This window comes from Moschus berezovskii, chromosome 22 (assembly GCF_049115385.1).
Source record: "Moschus berezovskii isolate FMDL1 chromosome 22, NW_MosBer_1.0, whole genome shotgun sequence".
Taxonomy (NCBI): Eukaryota; Metazoa; Chordata; class Mammalia; order Artiodactyla; family Moschidae; genus Moschus; species Moschus berezovskii.
This window is the reverse complement of record NC_142481.1, coordinates 5,850,073-5,871,270: the sequence shown is the minus strand read 5'-3', so window position 1 is coordinate 5,871,270 and position 21,198 is coordinate 5,850,073. Positions and strand designations below refer to the sequence as shown.

General features: G+C 40.5%; 1 protein-coding gene across 1 annotated transcript; it reads left to right on the top strand.

The window, feature by feature from the left end:
• The first annotated feature begins 5,487 nt into the window (after positions 1-5,487).
• Positions 5,488-6,426, top strand: LOC148774304 (vomeronasal type-1 receptor 4-like). Its single transcript, XM_088830190.1, has one exon. It carries the CDS (start codon positions 5,488-5,490, stop codon positions 6,424-6,426), a length of 939 nt encoding a protein of 312 aa, XP_088686316.1.
• The last annotated feature ends 14,772 nt before the right edge of the window (positions 6,427-21,198 follow it).

The following is a 21,198-nucleotide window of genomic DNA, read 5'->3' as shown; positions in this document are numbered from 1 at the left end:
TTACGTGGCAAGTGGATTTTTCAGGTCCGTTAAGTTTTCTAATGAGTTGATTCAAGGTAGGGAATTTCCCCCAATTATCTGTGGGCCCAGTGTCATTAGTTCAGTTCAGTTGGTCAGTCACGTCCAAGTCTTTGTGACCCCACGGATTGCAGCATGCCAGGCTTCCCTGTCCAGCACCAACTGCTGGAGCTTGCTCAAACTCATGTCCGTCAAGTCGGTGATGCCATCCAAGCATCTCATCCTGTCGTCCCCTTCTCCTGCCTTCAATCCTTCGCAGCATCAGGGTTTTTTCCAATGAGTCCATTCTTTGCATCAGGTGGCCAAAGTATTGGTGCTTCAGCTTCAGCATCAGTCCTTCCTGTGAATATTCAGGACTGATTTCATTAGGACTGACTGGTCAGATCTCTGTGCAGTTCAAGGAATTCTCAAGAGTCTTCTCCAACACCCCAGTTCAAAAGCATCAATTCTTCTGTGCTCTGCTTTCTTTATGGTCCAACTCTCACATCCATACATCACTACAGGAAAAATCATAGCTTTGACTAGATGGATGTTTGTCAGCAAAGTAATGTCTCTGCTTTTTAATATGCTATCTAAGTTGATCATAACTTTTCTTCAAAGGAGCAAGCATCTTTTAATTTCATGGCTGAATGACCATCTGCAGCGATTTTGGAGTCCAAGGAAATAAATTCTGTCACTGTTTCCATTGTTTCCCCATCTATTTGACATGCAGTAGTGGGACCAGATGCCATGACCTTTGTGTTTTGAATCTTGAGTTTTAAGCCAGTTTTTTCACTCTCCTCTTTCACATTCATCCAGAGGTTCTATAGTTACTCTTCACTTTCTGGCATAAGGTGGGTGTCATCTGAGTATCTGAAGTGATTGGCATTTGTCCTGGCAATCTTGATACCAGCTGGTGCTTCATCCAGCCTGGCATTTCGCATGATGTACTCTGCATATAAGTTGAATAAGCAGGGTGACAATATACGACCTTGAAGTACTCCTTTCCCAGTTTGGAACCAGTCCATGGTTCCATGTCAGATCTAACAGTTGGTTCTTGACCTGCATGCAGATTTCACAGAAGACAAGTCAGGTCGTCTGGTACTCTGATTTCTTGAAGAATTTTCTACAGTTTATTGTGATCCACACTGTCAAAGGCTTTGTTGTACCCAATAAAGCGGAAGTGGATGTTTTTCTGGAACTCTTGCTTTTTTGATGATCCAGTGGATGTTTGTAATTTGATCTCTGGTTCCTCTGCTTTTTCTAAATCCAGCTTGAACATTGGGAATTTCTTGGTTCACATACAGTTGAAGTGTGGCTTGGAGAATTTTGATCATTAATTTGCTAGCGTGTGAGATATGTGCAATTGTGTGGCAGTTTTAACACTTTGGCATTGCCTTTCTTTGGGATTGGAATGAAAACAGACCTTTTCCAGTCCTGTGGCCACTGCTGAGTTTTCCAAATTTGCAGGCGTATTTAGTGCAGCACATTCACAGCTTCATCTTTCAGGACTTGAAATAGCTCATCTGGAATTCTATCACCTCCACTAGCTTTGTTTGTCATGATGCTTCCTAAGGCACATTGGACTTCAGAATCCAGGATGTCTGGCCCTAGGTGAGTGATCACACCATCGTGCTTTTCTGGGTCATTAAGGTCCTTTTTGTACAGTTCTTCTGTGTATTCTTGCCACCATTTCTTAATATCTTCTCCTTCTGTTAGGTCCATAGCATTTCTGTCCTTTATTGTGCCCATCTCTGCATGAAATGTTCCATTGATATCTCCAATTTTCTTGAAGAGATCTCTAGTCTTTCTGTTTCTATTGGTTTCCTCTATTTCTTTGCATTGATCACTGAGGAAGGCTTTCTTATCTCTCCTTGTTTTTCCCTGAAAGTCTGCATTCAGATGGGTTTATCTCTCCTTTTCTCCTTTTCCTTTATCGTCTCTTTTTTTCTCAATCTGACCTCCTCAGACTACTATTTTGCATTTTTGCATTTCTTTTTCTTGGGGGTGGTCTTGAACACTGCCTCCTGTACAATGTCACCAACCTCTGTCCAGAGTTCTTCAGGCACTCTATCAGATCTAATCACTTGAATCTGTTTGTCACTTCCACTGTATAATTGTAAGGGATTTGATTTAGTTCATACCTGCATGGTCTGGTGGTTTTCCCTACTTTCTTCAATTTCAGTCTGAATTGGGCAAAAAGGCGTTCATGATCTGACCCACAGTCAGCTCCTGGTCTTGTTTCTGCTGACTGTATAGAGCTTATCCATCTTTGGCTGCAAAGAATGTAATCAATCTGATTTTGCTGTTGACCTTCTGGTGATGTCCCTCTGGTGTAGAGTTGTCTCCTGTGTTGTTGAAAGAGGGTGTTTGCTATGACCAGTGCGTTGTCTTGGGAAAACTTTGTTAGCCTTAGCCCTGCTTCATTTTGTAGTCCAAGGCCAAACTTGCCTCTTACTCCAGCTATCTCTTGATTTCCTACTTTTGTATTCCAGTCCCCTATGATAAAAAAAAACATCTTTTTTTGGTGTTAGTTCGAGAAGGTCATGTAGGTCTTCATAGAACAGTTCAACTTCAGCTTCTTCAGCATTGCTGGTTGGGGCATGGATCTGGATTACTGTGATATTTAATGCTCTACCTTGGAAACGAACAGAGATCATTCTGTCATTTTTGCAATTACACCCAAATATTGCATTTTGAACTCTTTTGTTAGCTATGAGGGTTACTCCATTTCTTCTAAGGGATTCTTGCACATAGGAGTACATATAATGGTCATCTGAATTAAATTCTCCTGTTGCCGCCCATTTTAGTTCACTGAATCCTAAAATGTCGACGTTCACTCCTCCCATCTCCCATTTGACCACTTCCAATGTACCTTGATTCGTGGACCTAACATTCCAGGTTCCTGTGCAATATTGTTCTCTGCAGCATCGGACTGTACTTCCATCACCAGTCACATTCACAACTGGGCATTGTTTTCGATTTGGCTCCTTCTGTTCGTTCTTTCTCGAGTTATTTCTCCACTCTTCTCTGGTAGCTGGACAGCCTCATGTAAATCAGTGAAGTCAAATCACACCCTCAAACCATACACAAAAATAAACTCAACATGGCTCCAACAGTTAAATAGAAGACATGGCACCATAAAACTGCTAGCAGAGAACATAGGCAAAACTTTCTCTGACATAAATTGCAGGCTCACCCTTGGATGCTCCAGGATCAAACAGACAGACTCTTGCAGTTTGTATTATATTTTAAGTCTACCTTAATAAAATACAACAGCCTGGGATGTTTAAACATAGATAGTTCTCTTTTCACAGTTCTAGAGGCTAGAAGAACATGATCAAGTTGTCAGTGTGCTTGCTTTTTGTGAAGCCTCCTACTTGCATTTCAGATTTTCTTTTAATTTTGCACGGATGCACTGGTTTTTACTGGCATATTTTTTCGTTGCCAGGATGCTCATGTATTAAGTATTTGATAAAATCATCGAGGCATCAGATCTAGGTGCTTTTATTTTATAAGTATTTTCAAACCCTCTCTCTTTTTTCTGTTTATTTGTTCTGCAACCAATTCTTATCACAGGGTTCAGTAATAATAAAGTATATTTTCCTACAAAATTTCCATAATAATTGGCATTGGATTATGAAAATGAGTCTAAATTGATATAAGTTGTGCTGGTGGTTCCTATCATGAGTTCTTGATGATGTTCCTCCTTTTCCTTTTGACTCTTTGAATATACTTCCCAGGTATTTTGTCTCATTCCATTTCTTTACAAATACTTTCATTGACGGTTCCATTCAGTGGCTGAAGGTGAGGAAAGTCCTAGTATGAGGGCAGAGAGGCATCTCAGGGAAGTGAAGAATCCAGAGGAACGCACATGGTTTGTGTCAGTCCCTAATGTGTGTGATTTCAGCATTTCTTCCTCGTGAGACCATCACCTTCAGGGATCATGGAAAAGAAAATGCCTCTCAGGTACAGCCATTTGTCTCCAAAGGGTGCTAACTAGAAACTTGTCACTGTTTCCAGTAATTAACAACCGAGAGAAAAGTTCTCAGAAATGGTCTCAGATCCCAGGCCTGCACTCCCATCGCTGCTGCAGGTGAGATGATAATTGCAGCTCTGACAGGAGGGGAGGGGAGGACAGCATCTCACACCCATTTATCAGGATCTGGCTGCCTCCCTCGCACACACATACTGGGTATAATGACCATCCCACCGAGCCCTTGTCCTGCCAGCTGGAAAGTATGTTCATTGCACTTTCGTCTGAGCAGCAGAGTCCGTGAGAGAAAGGCAAATCAAGATTCTGGGTAAGTGATCACATCAGAAATAGAGACACCAACACCAATTTGTTGACATTCTAAGAAATCTAGTCTGTCAGTTTATGAAAGACACAGGAATACCTGCTTTGCAAGTGCTAAATTTTGCCTCTGTGTCTTGTTTTTTAATGTCAATTGCAAATATTCATTCATTGCTAATATAGTCACTGGGCTCAGACAATAGCATACTGGTTCAGTGTATGGTTAGACAATAATAATTTTCTTTTGTCTTAAACTGTTTTATCACATGCTAGTGTTTTATGCCCTAAGGTTTATTGCCTACATACGATTGTTCAAACATTTCTATAATATACGTTATTTTAGTTGTGTTTCTGAAATAGGAACAAAAGAGTCTTTCTGTTGCCATGCTCACAGCGAAGCATTCTTGTCTTCATGACATTGCCTTGTCCTGAGGCAGGTTCCTGCTGTATTCTACTGCCAGCAGTGATGTTCATGTATTAAGATGCTAAGACTTTATTCCTAATACGTGGTACCATAGAATAAAGCTTTACAAATAAATGGAATCATGTTATATGAAAATGACAAAATACCACAGGTCTACAATCCAAAAAGTTGTGAAATCAAAATCAAATATAGATCTGGTTTATTATATGCTTGCAACTACCTAGCTGTTTGGCATGGCTGGTGATCAGTACACTCTCTTTACTTGTTTTTGGCCGTGCATCAAAGTTCATGGGATCTTCGATCCTGGACCAGGGATTGAACCTGGACTCTCTGTGGTGGCAGGCAGAGTCTTAATCATTTAAGCACCTGGGAAGTTCCTCAAACCACTGTCTTGAGTAGCCCAATGGGATTCAGTCCTCACTCTGCATTAAGAAGCAGATATGACAAATACTTAACCTGTCTGGGTGTAGGTTACATTCCTCTGTACACCTAAGGTCCCTTCAAATCCTGCCTAATAAATTTGTGAAGAATGCAGTGATCACATGAGTGTCTTCAGTGATTAATTTTACATATTAGTTCTCTTTAAATGTTATACATGCACCCCTTTAAACACTGCTGGTAACAGAAACACAAGAAGCAAATATTTCCAAGTGGGAACTATTGTTAAGTGGAGAATATTGGATTTCAGTTGACACGATGAATGTAGCCCATGCCTCATATTCCCACACAGGACATTCTAACTCTCAAGTACCAGTGACTGTGAACTGAGAGGATGGCCAGCAGCTTTTTCATAATGGACATGATCATAACACAGACGGTGGTTGGAACCCTGGGGAATTTCTCACTCCTTTGTCGTTATATCGTCCTTCACTTCATGGGTTACAGGATAAGGTCCACAGATTTGATCCTTAAGCACCTGATTGTGGCCAACTCCTTGGTCCTCCTTTGTAAAGGGGTCCCCCAGACAATGGCAGTCCTTGGGTGGAAGCATATCCGCAGTGATTTTGGCTGCAAACTTCTCTTCTTTCTGCACAGAGTGGGGAGGGGAGTGTCCATCGGTAGCATCTGCCTCTTGAGTGTCTTTCAGGTGATCACGATCAGTCCCTGGAACTCAAGGTGGGCAGCGCTGAAAGTAACAGCTCCTAAGTACATCGTTCCCTCTCTTTTCCTGTGTTGGATCCTGCAAATGCCGGTAAATGTCATTTTTCCTTTCCATATAACTGGCAAATGGAGTGACAAAAACATCACAGAGGAAAGAGATTTTGGCTACTGTTCTTCTACTCTTACTGACAAAACTGAAGATGCCTTGTATTCAGCATTGTTATTGTTCCCTGATGTTTTATGTTTGGGGCTCACGCTCTGGGCCGGCGGCTCCATGGTTCTCATCCTGTACAGACATAAGCAGCAGGTCCAGCACATTCGTAGGCCTGATGCCTCCTCCAGGTCCTCCCCCGAGTCCAGAGCTACCAAAACCATCCTTCTCCTGGGGAGCACCTTTGTCTACGTTTATATTCTCTCCTCCATCTTCCAAGTGCTCCTGGCTCTTTTGGATCAGCCCAGCCAGGTGCTTGTGGACGTCACTGTAGTCACTGCAGCGTGCTTCCCTACTGTCAGCCCCTTTCTGCTCATGAGCCGTAACTCCAGTGTGCACAGGCTCTACTTTGCCTGGATGAGAAATGCAAAGTCCTCGACTATTATGAGAAAACTGTGAATTTTATTTATTTCTATAATGAGCCATTGTCAATTCACTTATTCACTCTCAGAATCCTAATTTAAATTTTGAATCTCAATATTACACCAGACATGCCAAGCATCTTCTTCAACATAAAGACCAATTGAGATATATTGCCAGAAAGATGACTATATCCATGAAGTTTTCTTGTGGAAAAGGAGTTCAGATTTATGCAATAAACAGCAGGTCTTGAAATAATGTGCATAATACAAAGTGTTCAAATGTGTTACTTCCAGTCTACCAAAACGAATTTCCCAGAAACGAAGTAGATATGGATTTATAGGTAAAAGTATACTTGATAATGGGTCAATGTGTACAGTAGTCAGAAATAAAACTGAAGAAATGAATGTCCTCAGGGTGTAAAGAATACCCTGCTTAGCACTCAAAGGTAAAATCAGGTAAGAATTTGGGAGCCAGTTACAAGTTTATAGTTAACATTGTTAAGAGTGATGGCAGTGTTTATTAGAAAGAGTCTTGCGGGGACATTAGCACATTAAAATATTTTCATGTAGAAATGAGCAGTTTGAAGTGAAGTACAATAAAAAGCACACAGGAAAAAAGATATATTTTAGCAGATTTTTTAGACTGAAATATACTTGGCATATAACATTGTATAAATTTAAAGTATAAGATTTGGTAGTTTGTTACAGATAAATATTGTAATGTGACTGCCATTACAACCACATATCGCAATGCATAAGTTTTCTTTTACGTTAAGTGTCTCATTGAATTATAGTTGATTTACAGTGTTATAGTAGTGGCAGAGGTACAACATTGTGATTGAATGTATAGGTTATACTTTGCTTAAAGTTATTATGAACTATTGGCTATATCCCCTGTGCTGTAAAGTATGTCCTTGTAGTTTCTTTATGTTATACATAGTAGTGTGTACTTCTAAATCTTTACTCTGTCTTGCCCCTTCCCACTTTCTCTCCCCACTGTAAACACTAGTTTCTTCTCTATAGGTGAGTCTTTTTCTATATCATCATTTTCATTCATTCATACTAGTTTTAGATTTCATATGTCAAGGGATAGTATACAGTGTTTGTCTTTCTCTGTCTGACTTAATTCACTGAACAGAATGATTCCAGGTTCATCTATGTTAGAGGCAGCAAAATTTTATTCTTAAGGGGCGAAGAATATTCCCCATTGTGTGTGTACTGAATTCATCAGTTAGTTTTCTGGTGGCGACATTATGGTTTTCTACACAAAGGATCATTTCTCTGCAGAAGTGGCAGGGTTGCCTCTTCTCTTATGAGTTCAATACCTGTTATTACTGTTTTGTCCAATTCTGTGGCTAGGACTCCCAGTGCTGTGTTAAGCCAGAGTGGCTAGGGTGAGCATTCTTCTCTTGTTCCTGATTTTAGAGGAAAAGGCATCCAGTTCTGAGTATAATGTTAGCTGTGGGTTTGTCATAAATGGGCTTTATTATGCGGAGATGTATTATCTCTACCCGTATTCTGAGAGTTTTTAGAGTGAAAGGATGTTGGACTTTGTCAGTGCTTTTTCTACATCTTTTGACATAATCATGTATTAATCGTTCCTTTTTGAAAATGTGATATATCCCATGGATTGATTTGTGAATTTTTAATCTTCCTTACATCTCTGGAAAAATGCTACTTGATACTCATTTCTGACAGTTTTTATAAATTGTTGAATTTTGTCTGCTAATATTTTGTTGAAAAATTTCCAACCATATTCAAAGAAAATGCACTATAATTTTCTTTTCTGTAATTCTGTTTCCTTTTCTGTCTTTTTCTAGTACTGATATCAGTGTAAAGGTAACTTGATAGAACAAATTTAGGAGTGTCCCCTCCTTTTCAACTTTTTGGAATAGTTTAAGAACGATAGATGTTATTTTTTTAAATGTTTTACAGGATCCCATGTGACGCCATCAGGTCCTGGACATTGTTTGCTGGGAGGTTTTGATTACTGACTGGTTTCACAACTCCTCATCAGCCTGTTCAGACTGTCTATTTCTTCCTAATTCAGTCCTAGAGATTGTTTCTAGAAATTTGGTCAGTTAAGTGGGTTTGGGTTTCTTCTTTAGATTTTTCTCAGATATTTGAAGTAGGCCTGCATCGATATAAAGTTTTCCCTTACAACTGTGTTCACTGTGTTCCATCAATTTTGGCATGTTGTGCTTTCATTCTCATTTGTCTTCTGGTAATTTCTGATTTACTCTTTGATATCTTTTTTGAATCTACCATTGTTTAGTAGTGTGTTTCCTTTCTATGTGTTTGTTCTTTTCCTATTTTTCTTTCTGTACTTGATATCCAGTTTCAAGAAATGCTTCAGATGATTTCTGTTCAATGAAATTTGTTAAGACTTGTTTCGTGGCTTAGCACATGATGTATCCTGGAGAACATTTCACTTTAAAAGAAGGTGTATTCTACTGTTTTTTGATGTAAAATCCTAGAGATATCTACTAAATTCAGCTAGTCTGTTGCACCACATAGGATCTCTGTTGCCTTACCAATTTTCTGTCTGGATGATGTTTCCATTAATGAAACTGGGGTGTTAACATCCCCTACCATTTTTGTATTATTGTCAGTTTCTACCATGATGAGTGTGGGTATTTGCTGTATAGTTTTGGTTACTCCTTGTATTGGGTTCAGCACGGCAAACAGTGGAAACAGCGGCTGGCTTTATTTTTCTGGGCTCCAAAATCACTGTAGATGGTGATTGCAGCTGTGAAATTAAAAGACGATTATTCCTTGGAAGGAAAGTTATGACCAAGTTAGACAGCGTATCGAAAAGCAGAGACATTTCTTTGTCCCCAAAGGTCTGTCTAGTCAAGGCTAGACATGTTCATGGGGTTGCAAAGAATCGGACACGACTGAGCAACTGAACTGAACTATATTGGGTTCAGATGTGAATGACCGTAACATTCTCTTCTTGTATTGATCCCTTTGTTATTATAAGTATTCGTTGTCTTTTGGTATAGCCTTAGTTTTCAAATCTATTTGTCTGACATGAGTGTTGCTACCCCTGAGTTCTTATAATTTGTTTGCATGAAATATCTTTTCCATTCCTCCCACTTTCAGGCTCTTGCAGATTTAAAACTGAGGTAAGTCTCTTGCACACTGCCCTGGTGGCTCAGATGGTAAAGAATCTGCCTGCAATGAGGGAGACCTGGGATCAGTCCCTGGATTGAGAAGATCCCCTGGAGAAGGATACGGCTACCCACTCCAGTATTCTGGCCTGGAGAACTCCATAGACAGAGGAGCCTGGGGGCTACAGTCCTTCGGGTCGCAAAGTTTTGGACACACTGAGCATTTCCCTTTCAAGTCTCTTGCAGGCAGCATACTGAAAGAGTTTGGTTTTTGGTTTTAGTCCAGTCAGCTCCTGTGTCTCTCGGTTGGAGCGTTTTGTCCGCTTTCACTTAACGTCATTACTGACAGGTCTGGACTTAGGGCGTTTTATCACTTATCTGTCAGCTGTGTTTGTAGCTCTTCAGTCACTGCTTTTTGTTTCCCCCCTTGCGGTTTGAGGGTTTTCTTCAGTGGCATGCTTGTATTGCTTTCTTTTAGTTTATCTGTGTCTGTTGTAGAGTGTTGAGTTTTGGTTTCCAGGGGGTTCATATATATTGACCTATCGTTACAGCTCCTTGGTTTAACCTGATCATCATTTAAATTCAGATTCCTTCTAACACTTTTACACTCTCTCCTCCTTTTACCCACATTTCATGTTTTTGATGTCATAATTTACATCTTGCTTATCCGTTAACTGCTGTAGTTGTAGTTGCTTTTATCATTACTTTGTCTTTTCATCTATATATTGAATTAAGTGGTTGATCCTCAGTCCTTACTATATATTGGCCTTACTTTATGTCAGATTTTCTTTCCTATAGATTGAAACTTCTTTTCCACTTAAAAAAGACCTTTCAACATTTTTTTAGTGTAGGTGTAGATGAAAGAATTCTCTTCATTTTTGCTTGTCTAAGAAATTCTTCCTCTCTTCTTCTGTTCTAAATAACAGTCTTGCTGGAAAGAATATCTGTGATTGCAGCTTTTTCCTTTTCAGCACCTTGAATATATCATGTGGCTCCTTGCTGGCCTCCGCGTGTCTGCAGAGATATCAACTGATAGTCTTTTGGGGATTCCCTCATAAATGACTCCTTGTTTTTCTGTTGCTGCCTTTTGAATTCTTGACTTTTAAATTATGATATTTCTAGGATAATATGTGTAGGTCTGTTTCAGTTCATCTTTTCCAACTCTGTGTGCTTCCAGCATCTGAATATCTGTTTTCTTCCTCAAGTTTGGTAAATTTTAAGCCGTATTTCCTCAGATATATCTTCCATCCTCATCCCTATCTCTTTTCTTTCTGGAACTCTTATAGTTTGAATCCCTGGTGGCTCAGCCGGTAAAGAACCTGCCTGCAATGTGGGAGACCTGGCTTCGATCCCTGGTGTGGGAAGATCCCCTGGAGATGGGAATGGCAACCCACTGCAATATTCCTGCCTGGAGAATTCCATGGACAGAGGCTACAGTCCATGGGGTCACAAAGTGTCGGACATGACTGAGCAACTAACACTTTCGCTGTCACTGTTGATGTTATCTCAAGGTCTCTTTTCTATAACTTATTTTTTAATTGGAGTCTAATTGCTTTATCCTGTTGTGTTGGATTCTGCCATACATCAACATGAGTCAGCCATAGGTATACACATGTGCCCTCCCTCTTGGAACTTCCTCCCATCTCCCACCCCACCCCACCCCTCTAGGTTGTTAAAGAGCTCCAGGCTGGAGTCCCTGCACTGTACAGTGACTTCCCACTTGCTATCTGTGTTACACATGGCGGTGTATATACGTTAGTGCCACCCCCTGAGTTGTTTCCACCTGCTCCTTTTCGTGCTGAGTCCATAAGGTCTGTTCTCAGAGATCTCTTGAGTGGCTATCATTTTGAAAATTGTCCTTCTTTCTAGTCTTCTTATTGGGTAATTTTCATTATTGTACCTTCCAGATCATGTGTGCATTCTTCTGTATCACCTAGTCTGCTCTCTATTCCTTCTATGTATATTTTCTTTCAGCTATTTTTCATTTCTAAAATTAAAAAATATATATTTCCCAGTTCCTAGTTAAAATATTCAGTATTTGCATCACTTTTCCCCTTTCATTCGGTTCATATTTTTATTAAATTTTTATCTGATAACTTGTTGATTTTTTTTTCAGGAGTTGTTCTACTGGTCTTTCCTTTGCGAGTAGTTCTTTTGCCTTTTGATTTTGCTAATTATGTCTGCCTCAATGAGTTTAGGTAAAACAGTTGCCTCAGAATGGCCCTGAGGAGATGTTCTTAGGTGGTGGGCCCATATGTACCTGGTGTGTGTCTGTTGCCTTTGGTGGTCGAGCTGGATTTGAGGTGGACGCAGGTCTCTGCTTTTCTCAGGAGCGTGCTGGCAGTCATTACCTTGGTAGGGGGTGTGGTTGGAGATGGCAGAGCTGGAATTGTTGCCGGTTTGAGACATTACTTCCTCTCTGCTCCGTGAACGTCACCATTCTATTGGCAGTGGTGTCTGATCCTAAGGTGCTGGAACCCTGTGCGTCTTACCCAAGATGAATCTCTTCCTTCTAAGTATGTGTTTTTCCTCTCCACACAGTAGGTCCATTTCCCCAGATGAAGCAGAGCGCTGAATCAGTTTGGGCCCATGGTCAAATCCATTAAGTTTACTAATCAGTTGATGTCAAGAGAGGGAATTTTCCTGGATTATTTGGTGACCCCCATGTAATTACATGAACCTTTAAAAGAAAAGGAAACCGGTGAACTGTGTTAGAAAATGAAATCAGAGATTTCAAATGTGTGTGTGTCGTCTCTCAGCCTTTGAGATCCCATGGACTGTAGCCCGCCAGGCTCCTCTGTCCGTGGGGATTCTCCAGGCAAGAATACTGGAGTGGATTGCCATGCCCTCCTCCTGGGGATCTTCCCAACCTAGGGATCAAAGCCAGGTCTCCCTGATTGCAGGCAGATTCTTTACCATCTAAGCCACCAGGGAAGCCCAAGAATACTGGAGTGGGTAGCCTGTCCATTCTCCAGGGGAACTTCCCAACCTAGGAAACAAACTGGTGTCTCATGCATTACAGGAGATGGCAGTATTTATTGGAAATACAGTTTTGTATGGAGATTAGCACACTCAAGTATTTTCACGTAGAAATGACCAGATTTAAGTGAAGTGCAACAAAAGGAGAACAAAAAGAACATTATACTCCCATAAAAATTAGAAACAAAAAGTATGCTTCAGCTGATTTTTAGAATTAAATGTATTTGACATATAGCATTGTATAAATGTATAAGTGTCCAAGATGGTAATGTATTTAGGTATTGTTTTATGATTGTGGTTTTAGCCATAGTTAGCACCTCTATTAAAAACATTAGTCCTTTTAAATTTAAGTTTTTTCTATATAATTGTATTTGATTTACAGGTTAAGTTTTATGAATGCAGCATAGTGATTCAGTGTTATATATAGATTCTGAATTCTAAATCCTTACAGTACCTTGTTCCACCCTCTTTTTCTCTCCCAACAGTTAGCAACAGTTAGCTTCTTCTCTGTATCTGAGTCTCTTTCTCTTTAGTTGTATTCATTCATTTCTGTTTTATATTTTAGGTTTCACATATAAGTCATAGCATACAGTATTTGTCTTTGATTTATTTCACCAAGCTTACTGGCTTCCATGTCTGTCCTTCCTGTTGCAATGGCAAAATATAATTCTTCTGTGACTGACTGATATACCAGTGTGTGTGTCTGTGTGTGTGTGTACAACATCCTTATCCATTCACTGCTCACTGAATTAGTATGTTCATTTTCTTTGGATGTATATTATTGCTGTTCAGTCGCTCAGTCATGTCTGACTCTTTGTGACCCCTTGGACTGCAGCACACCAGGTATCCCTATTCTTCACCAAGTCCTGGAGCTTGCTCAAACTCATGTCCATCGTGTCGGTGATGCCATCCAACCATCTCATCCTCTGTCATCCCCTTGTCCTCCTGCCTTCAATCTTTCCCAGCATCAGGGTCTTTTTTAATGTGTCAGCTCTTCGCATCAGGCGGCCAAAGTATACTTACAGATGTATGGTTTTCTGCTTGACTTGGTAGTTCTTTGTAGGTTTTTGAGGACGCTCCATACTGCTTTCCACAAGTGGCTGCACAAATTTCCATCCCTTCCACGGTGTACTAAAGTTCTCCTTTCTCCACATCCTCACCACCATTTGCTATGCGTGATCTTTTTGATGATATCCGTTCTGATGGATGTGGGGTGATGTATAACTATGATATTGACTGCATTTCTCTAATGAATAATGATGTTGAGCATCTTTTCTTGTGCCTGTGGGCCATTTGCACGTCTTCTTTGGAATAATGTTTATTGAGGTTTTCCACCCATTTTCTCCCACATTGTTTTCTTTTTTTAGTATTGAGTTGTATGAACTGCGCGTACATTTGACTATTAACTCCCTTCCTGTCATGTTCTTGGAAACCATTTTATCTGATTCAGGATGTTATCTTTTCCTTTTGTCAATGGCTTCCTTTGCTGTGCAAAATATTTTAAATTTAGTTAGGTCTCATTTTTGAAGTGTGGTGTTGGAGAAGACTCTTGAGAGTCACTTGAACTGCAAGGAAATCAGTTCTGAATATTCATTGGAAGGACTGATGCTGAAGCTGAAACTCCAGTACTTTGGCCACCTGACGTGAAGAACTGACTCATTGGAAAAGACCTTGATGCTGGGAAAGATTGAAGGCAAGAGCAGAAGGGGATGACAGGGGATAAGATGGTGGATAGCATCCCAGACTCAATGGACATGAGTTTGAGCAAGCTCCAGGAATTGGTGATGGACAGGGAAGCCTGGCATGTTGTAGTACATGGGGTCCCAAAGAGTCGGACACGACTGAGCAACTGAACTGAACTGAACTGAGGTCTCATTTGTTTATTTTTGCTTTTGTTGCCTTTGCTTTAGAAGACAGACTCCCAAAAACATTGCTACCTTTAATGACAGAAAGTATTCTGGATATATTTCCTTCTAGGGATTTTATGGTTTCCAGTTTCGTATTGGTGTCTATCTATTTTGTGTTTATTCTTGTATACACTTTGAGAAAATATTCAGATAATTTCATTCTTTTACACATAGCAGTCCAGTATCACTTTTTTAAAATTTATTTTTGATTGGAGGTTCATTGCTTTACATTGTTGTTAGTTAGTGCTGTGTGCTGCACAACAGCGTGAATCAGCCATAAGTATATGCGTAACCCCTCCCTGTTAACCTGAGTCATGCCCACCATTCCACCCCCCATTACACTTCTGGAAGAGGCTATCTTTTCTCCATTATATAGTTCTGCCTTCTTTGTCATAGGTTAAATGGCCACTAGGGCGTGGATTTATCTCTGGGCTCTCTGTTCTATTCCACTGTGCTATGTGTCTGTTTTTGTGCCAGGTGGATACTGTTTTGGTGACTGTAGCACAGCAGTGTAGTCTGAAATCAAAGAGCTTGTTTCCTCCATTGTCTTCTTCCTTTTTTTGAAAGCAGATACTTAATATGCTTACCAAATTCCAATGGTGTGACCGAATAGGATGGATATTCTCTTTCCAAAAACAGGAAATCAGAAAGAAGAAGCAACTCACCTGTCCAAGGCAGGTACAATCCAAGGAGGGTAAATTCTGTCAGACTTTAAAGTTTGAGAAATATCATGCTTGGCTGGATATTCTGTCCCCTGGGCTACCTGCATACAACGCCACCTTTCAGACACCAGTGGCCATGACCACATGTATGGTGCATACTGTGGCTCATCACACCATTCACTAATAAGAGTACTTGTTGCTTTGTGAAGTAATGGCTGAAGCTGGGGCTAGGACAGAATATTTGAGAATCCTATATAAAAGAGTAGAAAACAGGAAATGTTTTATCTTTGTGTGTGTGAAATTTTATTTTATTTTTTAAATTTATTTATTTTAATTGGAAGCTAACTACTTTACATTATTGTATTGGTTTTGGCACACATTGACATGAATCTGCCCCGGGTGTACATATAAGAAATAAGAAGAACCATAATGATGGGCTATATCAGAGACACACAAAAGTCACCTAAAATCACCAAGTTGGACAACTTGATTTTTTAAGAAAGTGGTTTTAGATTATAACTCAAAGTACAAAAATTAATGTGTACCAGTGAAAACTGAAATGAAATACAATTGAAGAAATAAAGTATTTGAGGAAACAGAATTCCTTTTCAGAAAGATTCTACATAATTGTGTTAAAAGTTTATCATGAAAAAGTAGAAAATAACATCCCATGCTTAAGTGTGGCCTGCACATAGTGTCTTACTTTCAATGAGCTCACCATGAAAAGGGATAAAAATAACATTTGATGAGCAAATCAGAGGCCCTTACTCATCCTGGAGACCTAGGTTAACATCCACGGTGATAAGTCATGTTGGTTGCATGGACCCTTGACATGATGAAATGAAAATGGCTCTTATACCTCTGCTGGCTTCCTCCCCAAAACACAGAACCCAAGTATAACCATGAAAGAAATGTCACATTAACCTCAGTTAAGGGTCATTCCAGAAAATACCGGACTAGTGCTCCTCAAATCTGTCACCATCATTAAACCTGACGAATGTCTGATTAATTGTCACAGCAAAGAGGAGACTAGGAAGTGATGGGTACAACATGACAATTGGTATCTGGATCAATTCTTAGAAAAGAAAATGGATATAAAAGAGAAACAGAAAATATGAATAAAATATTGACTTTAGTTAGCACAAATGAATTACTATTAGTTCATTAATTAAACAACGCGGCACATATAAGAGTTCAGAGTCACCAAGTGAATGTGGAATATAAAGAGACTGTATAGTCTTGCCAGTTTTGAAAATCTAAAACTATTCTAAAATAAAATCTTCCTTAAAAAACCCAACTTGACTTATAATTCTTGATACATAATTGTGTGAACCCCACAATTTTTCTCCTGAGTTATCCTTTGTAATACATACCAAGAGGGTGAGAGTCTCTGCTTGATTTTTAGCAACCTCAGCTAAGGGGTGGGAGAGGGTAAGGGTGTCCTTCAGGGCACACATAGAAGCCTTGGGGTTCTACATATGGTGCTGGAATGGGGCATTCCGATCACTGAGCTCAACCTTTTCACTCACCTTTAGTCCAGCAACATTAGGAACAAGCAGCCAAGGTTAATACATTCATTAGTTTTCCCCAAATGTTCAAAAGTATTGTAAGCAGAGTCACTCAGATACTTATCTAAGAGGTGACGGGGTGTATCCCATGCAGATGTGTTGGGAGTCTGTACTGCTGAATCAGGACATGGCCTCTCCATGCTCTCTTTACTGCTGGAAATGAGCTCATTAGTGTCTTTGCTTCTAATCAGATTCGAAGTGAAGTGAAAATTGCTCAGTCGTGTCCAACTCTTTGTGACCTCATGGACTTAGTCTATGGAATTTTCCAGGCCAGAATACTGGAGTGGGTACCCTTTCCCTTCGCCAGGGGATCTTCCCAAGCCAGGGACTGAACCCAGGTCTCTGCACTGCGGGCAGATTCTTTACCAGCTGAGTCACATCGGAAGGGCTTCAGATTGGAAAGCCATTTCCAAAAACCCAGGAACCAATGCAAAACTCTCCCTGAAATTCCATTTCTCTAGAATCACTCCTTATAATAGTGGACTCATGACATTATTCGATATTCCTGACATGAAATTCTCATACAGCAATGCTAATGAGTGCTGTACAAAATTATGCAAACTTTAAATTCAGAAACGATGTAAGAAATGTAAAAAGTCTAATACAAAACAGTGCTGCTGCTGCTGCTAAGTCACTTCAGTCGTGTCTGACTCTGTGTGACCCCATAGATGGCAGCCCATCAGGCTCCCCCGTCCCTGGGATTCTCTAGGCAAGAACACTGGCGTGGGTTGCCATTTCCTTCTCCAATGTGTGAAAGTGAAAAGGGAAAGTGAAGTCGCTCAGTCATGTCTGACTCGTAGCGACCCCATGGACTGCAGCCTACCAGGCTCCTCCGTCCATGGGATTTTCTAGGCAAGAGTACTGGAGTGGCTTGCCATTGCCTTCTCCGATACAAAACAGTACCTGTACCTATTTTCTTTTTCTTTTTTAAAAGATTTAGAAAATCGCATGGACAGAGAAGCCTGGTGGGCTGCAGTTCATGGGGTCGCTACGAGTCGGACAGGACTGAGCGACTTCACTTTCACTTTTCACTTTCACACACTGGAGAAGGAAATGGCAACCCACTCCAGTGTTCTTGCCTGGAGAATCCCAGGGATGGTGGAGCCTGGTGGGCTCCCGTCTATGGGGTCGCACGGAGTCGGACACGACTGATGCCTCTTAGCAGCAGCAAAGATTTTTTATGTGGACCATTTTTTAAGTATTTATTGATTCTATTACAATATTGCTTCAGTTTCACATTTTGCTTTTTGTCCACAAGGGATGTGGGATCTTGGCTCCCTTTCCAGATATCAAACCTTCACCCCTTGCACTAGGAGGTGAAGTCTAACTGCAGCACCACCAGGGAAGTCCTAGGTTCTCTCTCTCTCTCTTTTTTTTTTTTTTTGATGAACCCCAGCTAAAGACTTATCAGTTGTGTGTATCTTTTCAAAAAACCACCTCTTGGTTTCATTGACTTCTTCTGTTGGTGTTTTGGTCTCTGATTTTTAAAATACTCTCTGTGATTTATATTATTTCCTCTGTCTCCTATCTTTGACATTTTATGTGATCCCTTAGATAATTTCTTTAGATGGTGGGTTAGGTTGTTTATGTGAAATTTTTCTTGTTTCTTCAGGTAGGCTTTTATCTTTCTCAGTTTCTCTTAGAATTGCCTATTCTATTTCTTGATTTTTGAACTTTCTGTTTTATTTTTATTTGCTTCAAGGTAGTTTCTGATTTTTTTGATTTCCCGTTGATCCACTGGTTTTTAGTAGTATTTAATTTAGTGTCTAGGTTTGATGCTCCTGAATTAAGTAATTGCTCCGACCATTGAGCCATCAGATCTAGATGATTTTATTTGAGAGATATCTTCTCGAAACCTCTCTTTGTTTCTATGCATTTGTTCTGCATCCCATTCTTATCACCAACAGGATTAAACAGGAATAAAGTGAATTTCCTGACAAGATTTCCTTCATAATTGTCATGGAATTATGAAAATGAGTCTCAATCAATTGATTTATTTGTGCTAATGATTCATAGAATGGGCTCTCCCATGTTCCTCCTTTCCCTTTTATCTCTTTGAATGTACCTCCCGGGTAACTGGACACATTGCATTTCTCCACCAATACTTTAACTGATGGTTCTGATTACAGACTGCCAGTCGGGAGGGTACTAGAGAAACATCTCATGGAAGTGAAGACTCCAGAGAGACCCACGTAGTTACCCCAGTCATGTGCGTATTTCAGTATTTCTTACACTCGTCCATGTGAGACCCTGTCTGCCATTAGTGGGCACGGAAAATAAGAAGGCTCTTGGAAACATTCCTTTAGTCCCCTAAGGGTGCTAACTAGAAACTTGTCATTGTTTCCAGTAATTAACCGAGAGAAAAGTTTCCAGAAATGGTCTGAGATCCCAGGCCTGCACTCCCATCGCTGCTGCAGGGGAAATGATAATTGCAGCTCTGATGGGAATGCGGGGAAGACACAGCATCTCAAACCCAGATATCGGGGTCCGGCTGCCTCCCTCCCACACACATCCTGGGTACAATGACCATCAGGGAGCCCACTCTCCTGGGAGCAGGAAGGTGCCAGGTAAGGATGTTCTATTTCAGTCTGAGAGGCAGAGTCTGTACAAGAGAGGCAGGTCAGGATGCTGAGTAAGCGATTATACCAGAAAGGGGCAGTCTTCTGAGCAGTCACTGGATTCAGTGCCAACTCCAGGTGGGAACATGGGAAGATTGTGAAGTATGAGCTGAGCTGATAGTGAGAGATGGGGTCCTCACCCTACACCAGTCCCTGCTGGCTCCTCGGGCAGTTTAATTGAAGCCTCACTGCCAGTGACTATCGTGGCTTGGTCCAAGTGAAAACAAAACCTGGTTATTTAAGGTGCTTAAAACTGTAGATGTAAAATCATTTCACTCTTGAATCTACCGTAGGGGAAACATAGACTCAATGTTCAGGGTGAGTAGAGGTATAGCAATAATACCTCCAGGGTGGCAATAAAGAGGATGACGTGTCTGCAAGAAATGTTATCCTGTGCGGAAAGTGTATCCACATGGAAACGGCTTGAAGGAAAATGTTTTCTCAGACTCTGGATGTTAATGGAGACAGTAATTGTGTCCTCACTGAAAACATCCTGAGTCCGTTGATTATGGTGAGGCTGTCTTCACTCTTCATATTATGGAATGTTAAGGAAAGTTCACATAACAATGCTGAGTTTCAGGGAGCAACTCTCAGTCATATATCATATCGTTTCTGCCCATTTAAAAAGTCTCTTAATACCAATCTAAATATGTGATATTTTCATTTATAAAATGCAAAAAAATACATGCCTTGGAGGTTTTGATTTGTATATATCTCTGCTGTGTTAATATCATTTGCAAATCCTAATTCATTGCCATATTGTCTATTACAAATAGATAATTGTATCACCTGAAAATAATAATTTAGTAACTCCTTACACTAATTAATCATGCATGAGTGTTTTATGTCCCAAAGTTTATGGCATTACATGTGACTGTTTAACAATTTCTGGGATACATGCTATTATCACTGCTTTTCTGAAATAAAAGCAAAGGATCTTCCTGTCTGCATCTTAATTCTGAGCCATCCTCATCTTCATGACATTACCTTGTCTTGGGCAGGTTCCTGCCAGATTCTCCCGGCAGCAGTGCATGTACATATAGCAAGACAGCTAAAGCCTCAGTCACACTACACAGTGCCCTCCAGAATAAAACTTGACAAAACTGGAATCTTCTTATAATGGAAGTTATAAAATAGTACCAGTCTAAAGTGAAAGAACAAGTTGTGAAAAAAAGCAAAATATAAATCTGGATTGATATGAACACAGATAGTTAACTTTTTGGCAGAAAGAGGGGATCGATGCACTTTTTTTTTTAACCAGTCCAGTGGGTTTCAAGTCCTCACTCTGTCCTAAAAGCAGATTTTGACAAATACTCAACCGCTCTGTGGTTATCTTACCCTTCTCTGTATCATTAAGGTCAAACAAGTGTCTGGCTCATAGATTTTGAAGAATGAAGAAGTGATCACGTGTAGAGCCTGCAGGGATTACTTTTACGTATTCAGTTCAGTTCAGTCGCTCAGTCGTGTCCGACTCTCCGCGACCCCATGAATCACAGCCCGCCAGGCCTCCCTGTCCATCACCAACTCCCGGAGTTCACTCAAACTCATGTCCATCGAGTCGGTGATGACATCCAGCCATCTCATTCTCTGTCGTCCCTGTCTCCTCCCACCCCCAATCCCTCCCAGCATCAGACTCTTTTCCAGTGAGTCAACTCATCGCATGAGGTGGCCAAAGTATTGGAGTTTCAGCTTTAGCATCAGTCCTTCCAATGAACACCCAGAATTGGTCTCCTTTATAATGGACTGGTTGGATTTACATATTAATGCTCTTTAAATATCATACATGCAACTGTTTATAGACTGCTAGTTTCCGAGTGGGAACTCATGTTAAGTGGAGAATACGAGATACCAGCTGACACCATGCATGTAACCCACACCTCATGTTCCCAGGCAGGATATTCTACCTCACAAGACAAGCATCAGTGACTGTGAACTGAGAGGACAGCCAGCAGCGATTGGACA

Excerpts from the sequence above, each read along its gene's own strand:
- LOC148774304 (XM_088830190.1), top strand. The coding sequence starts at position 5,488 with ATGGCCAGCAGCTTTTTCATAATGGACATGATCATAACACAGACGGTG.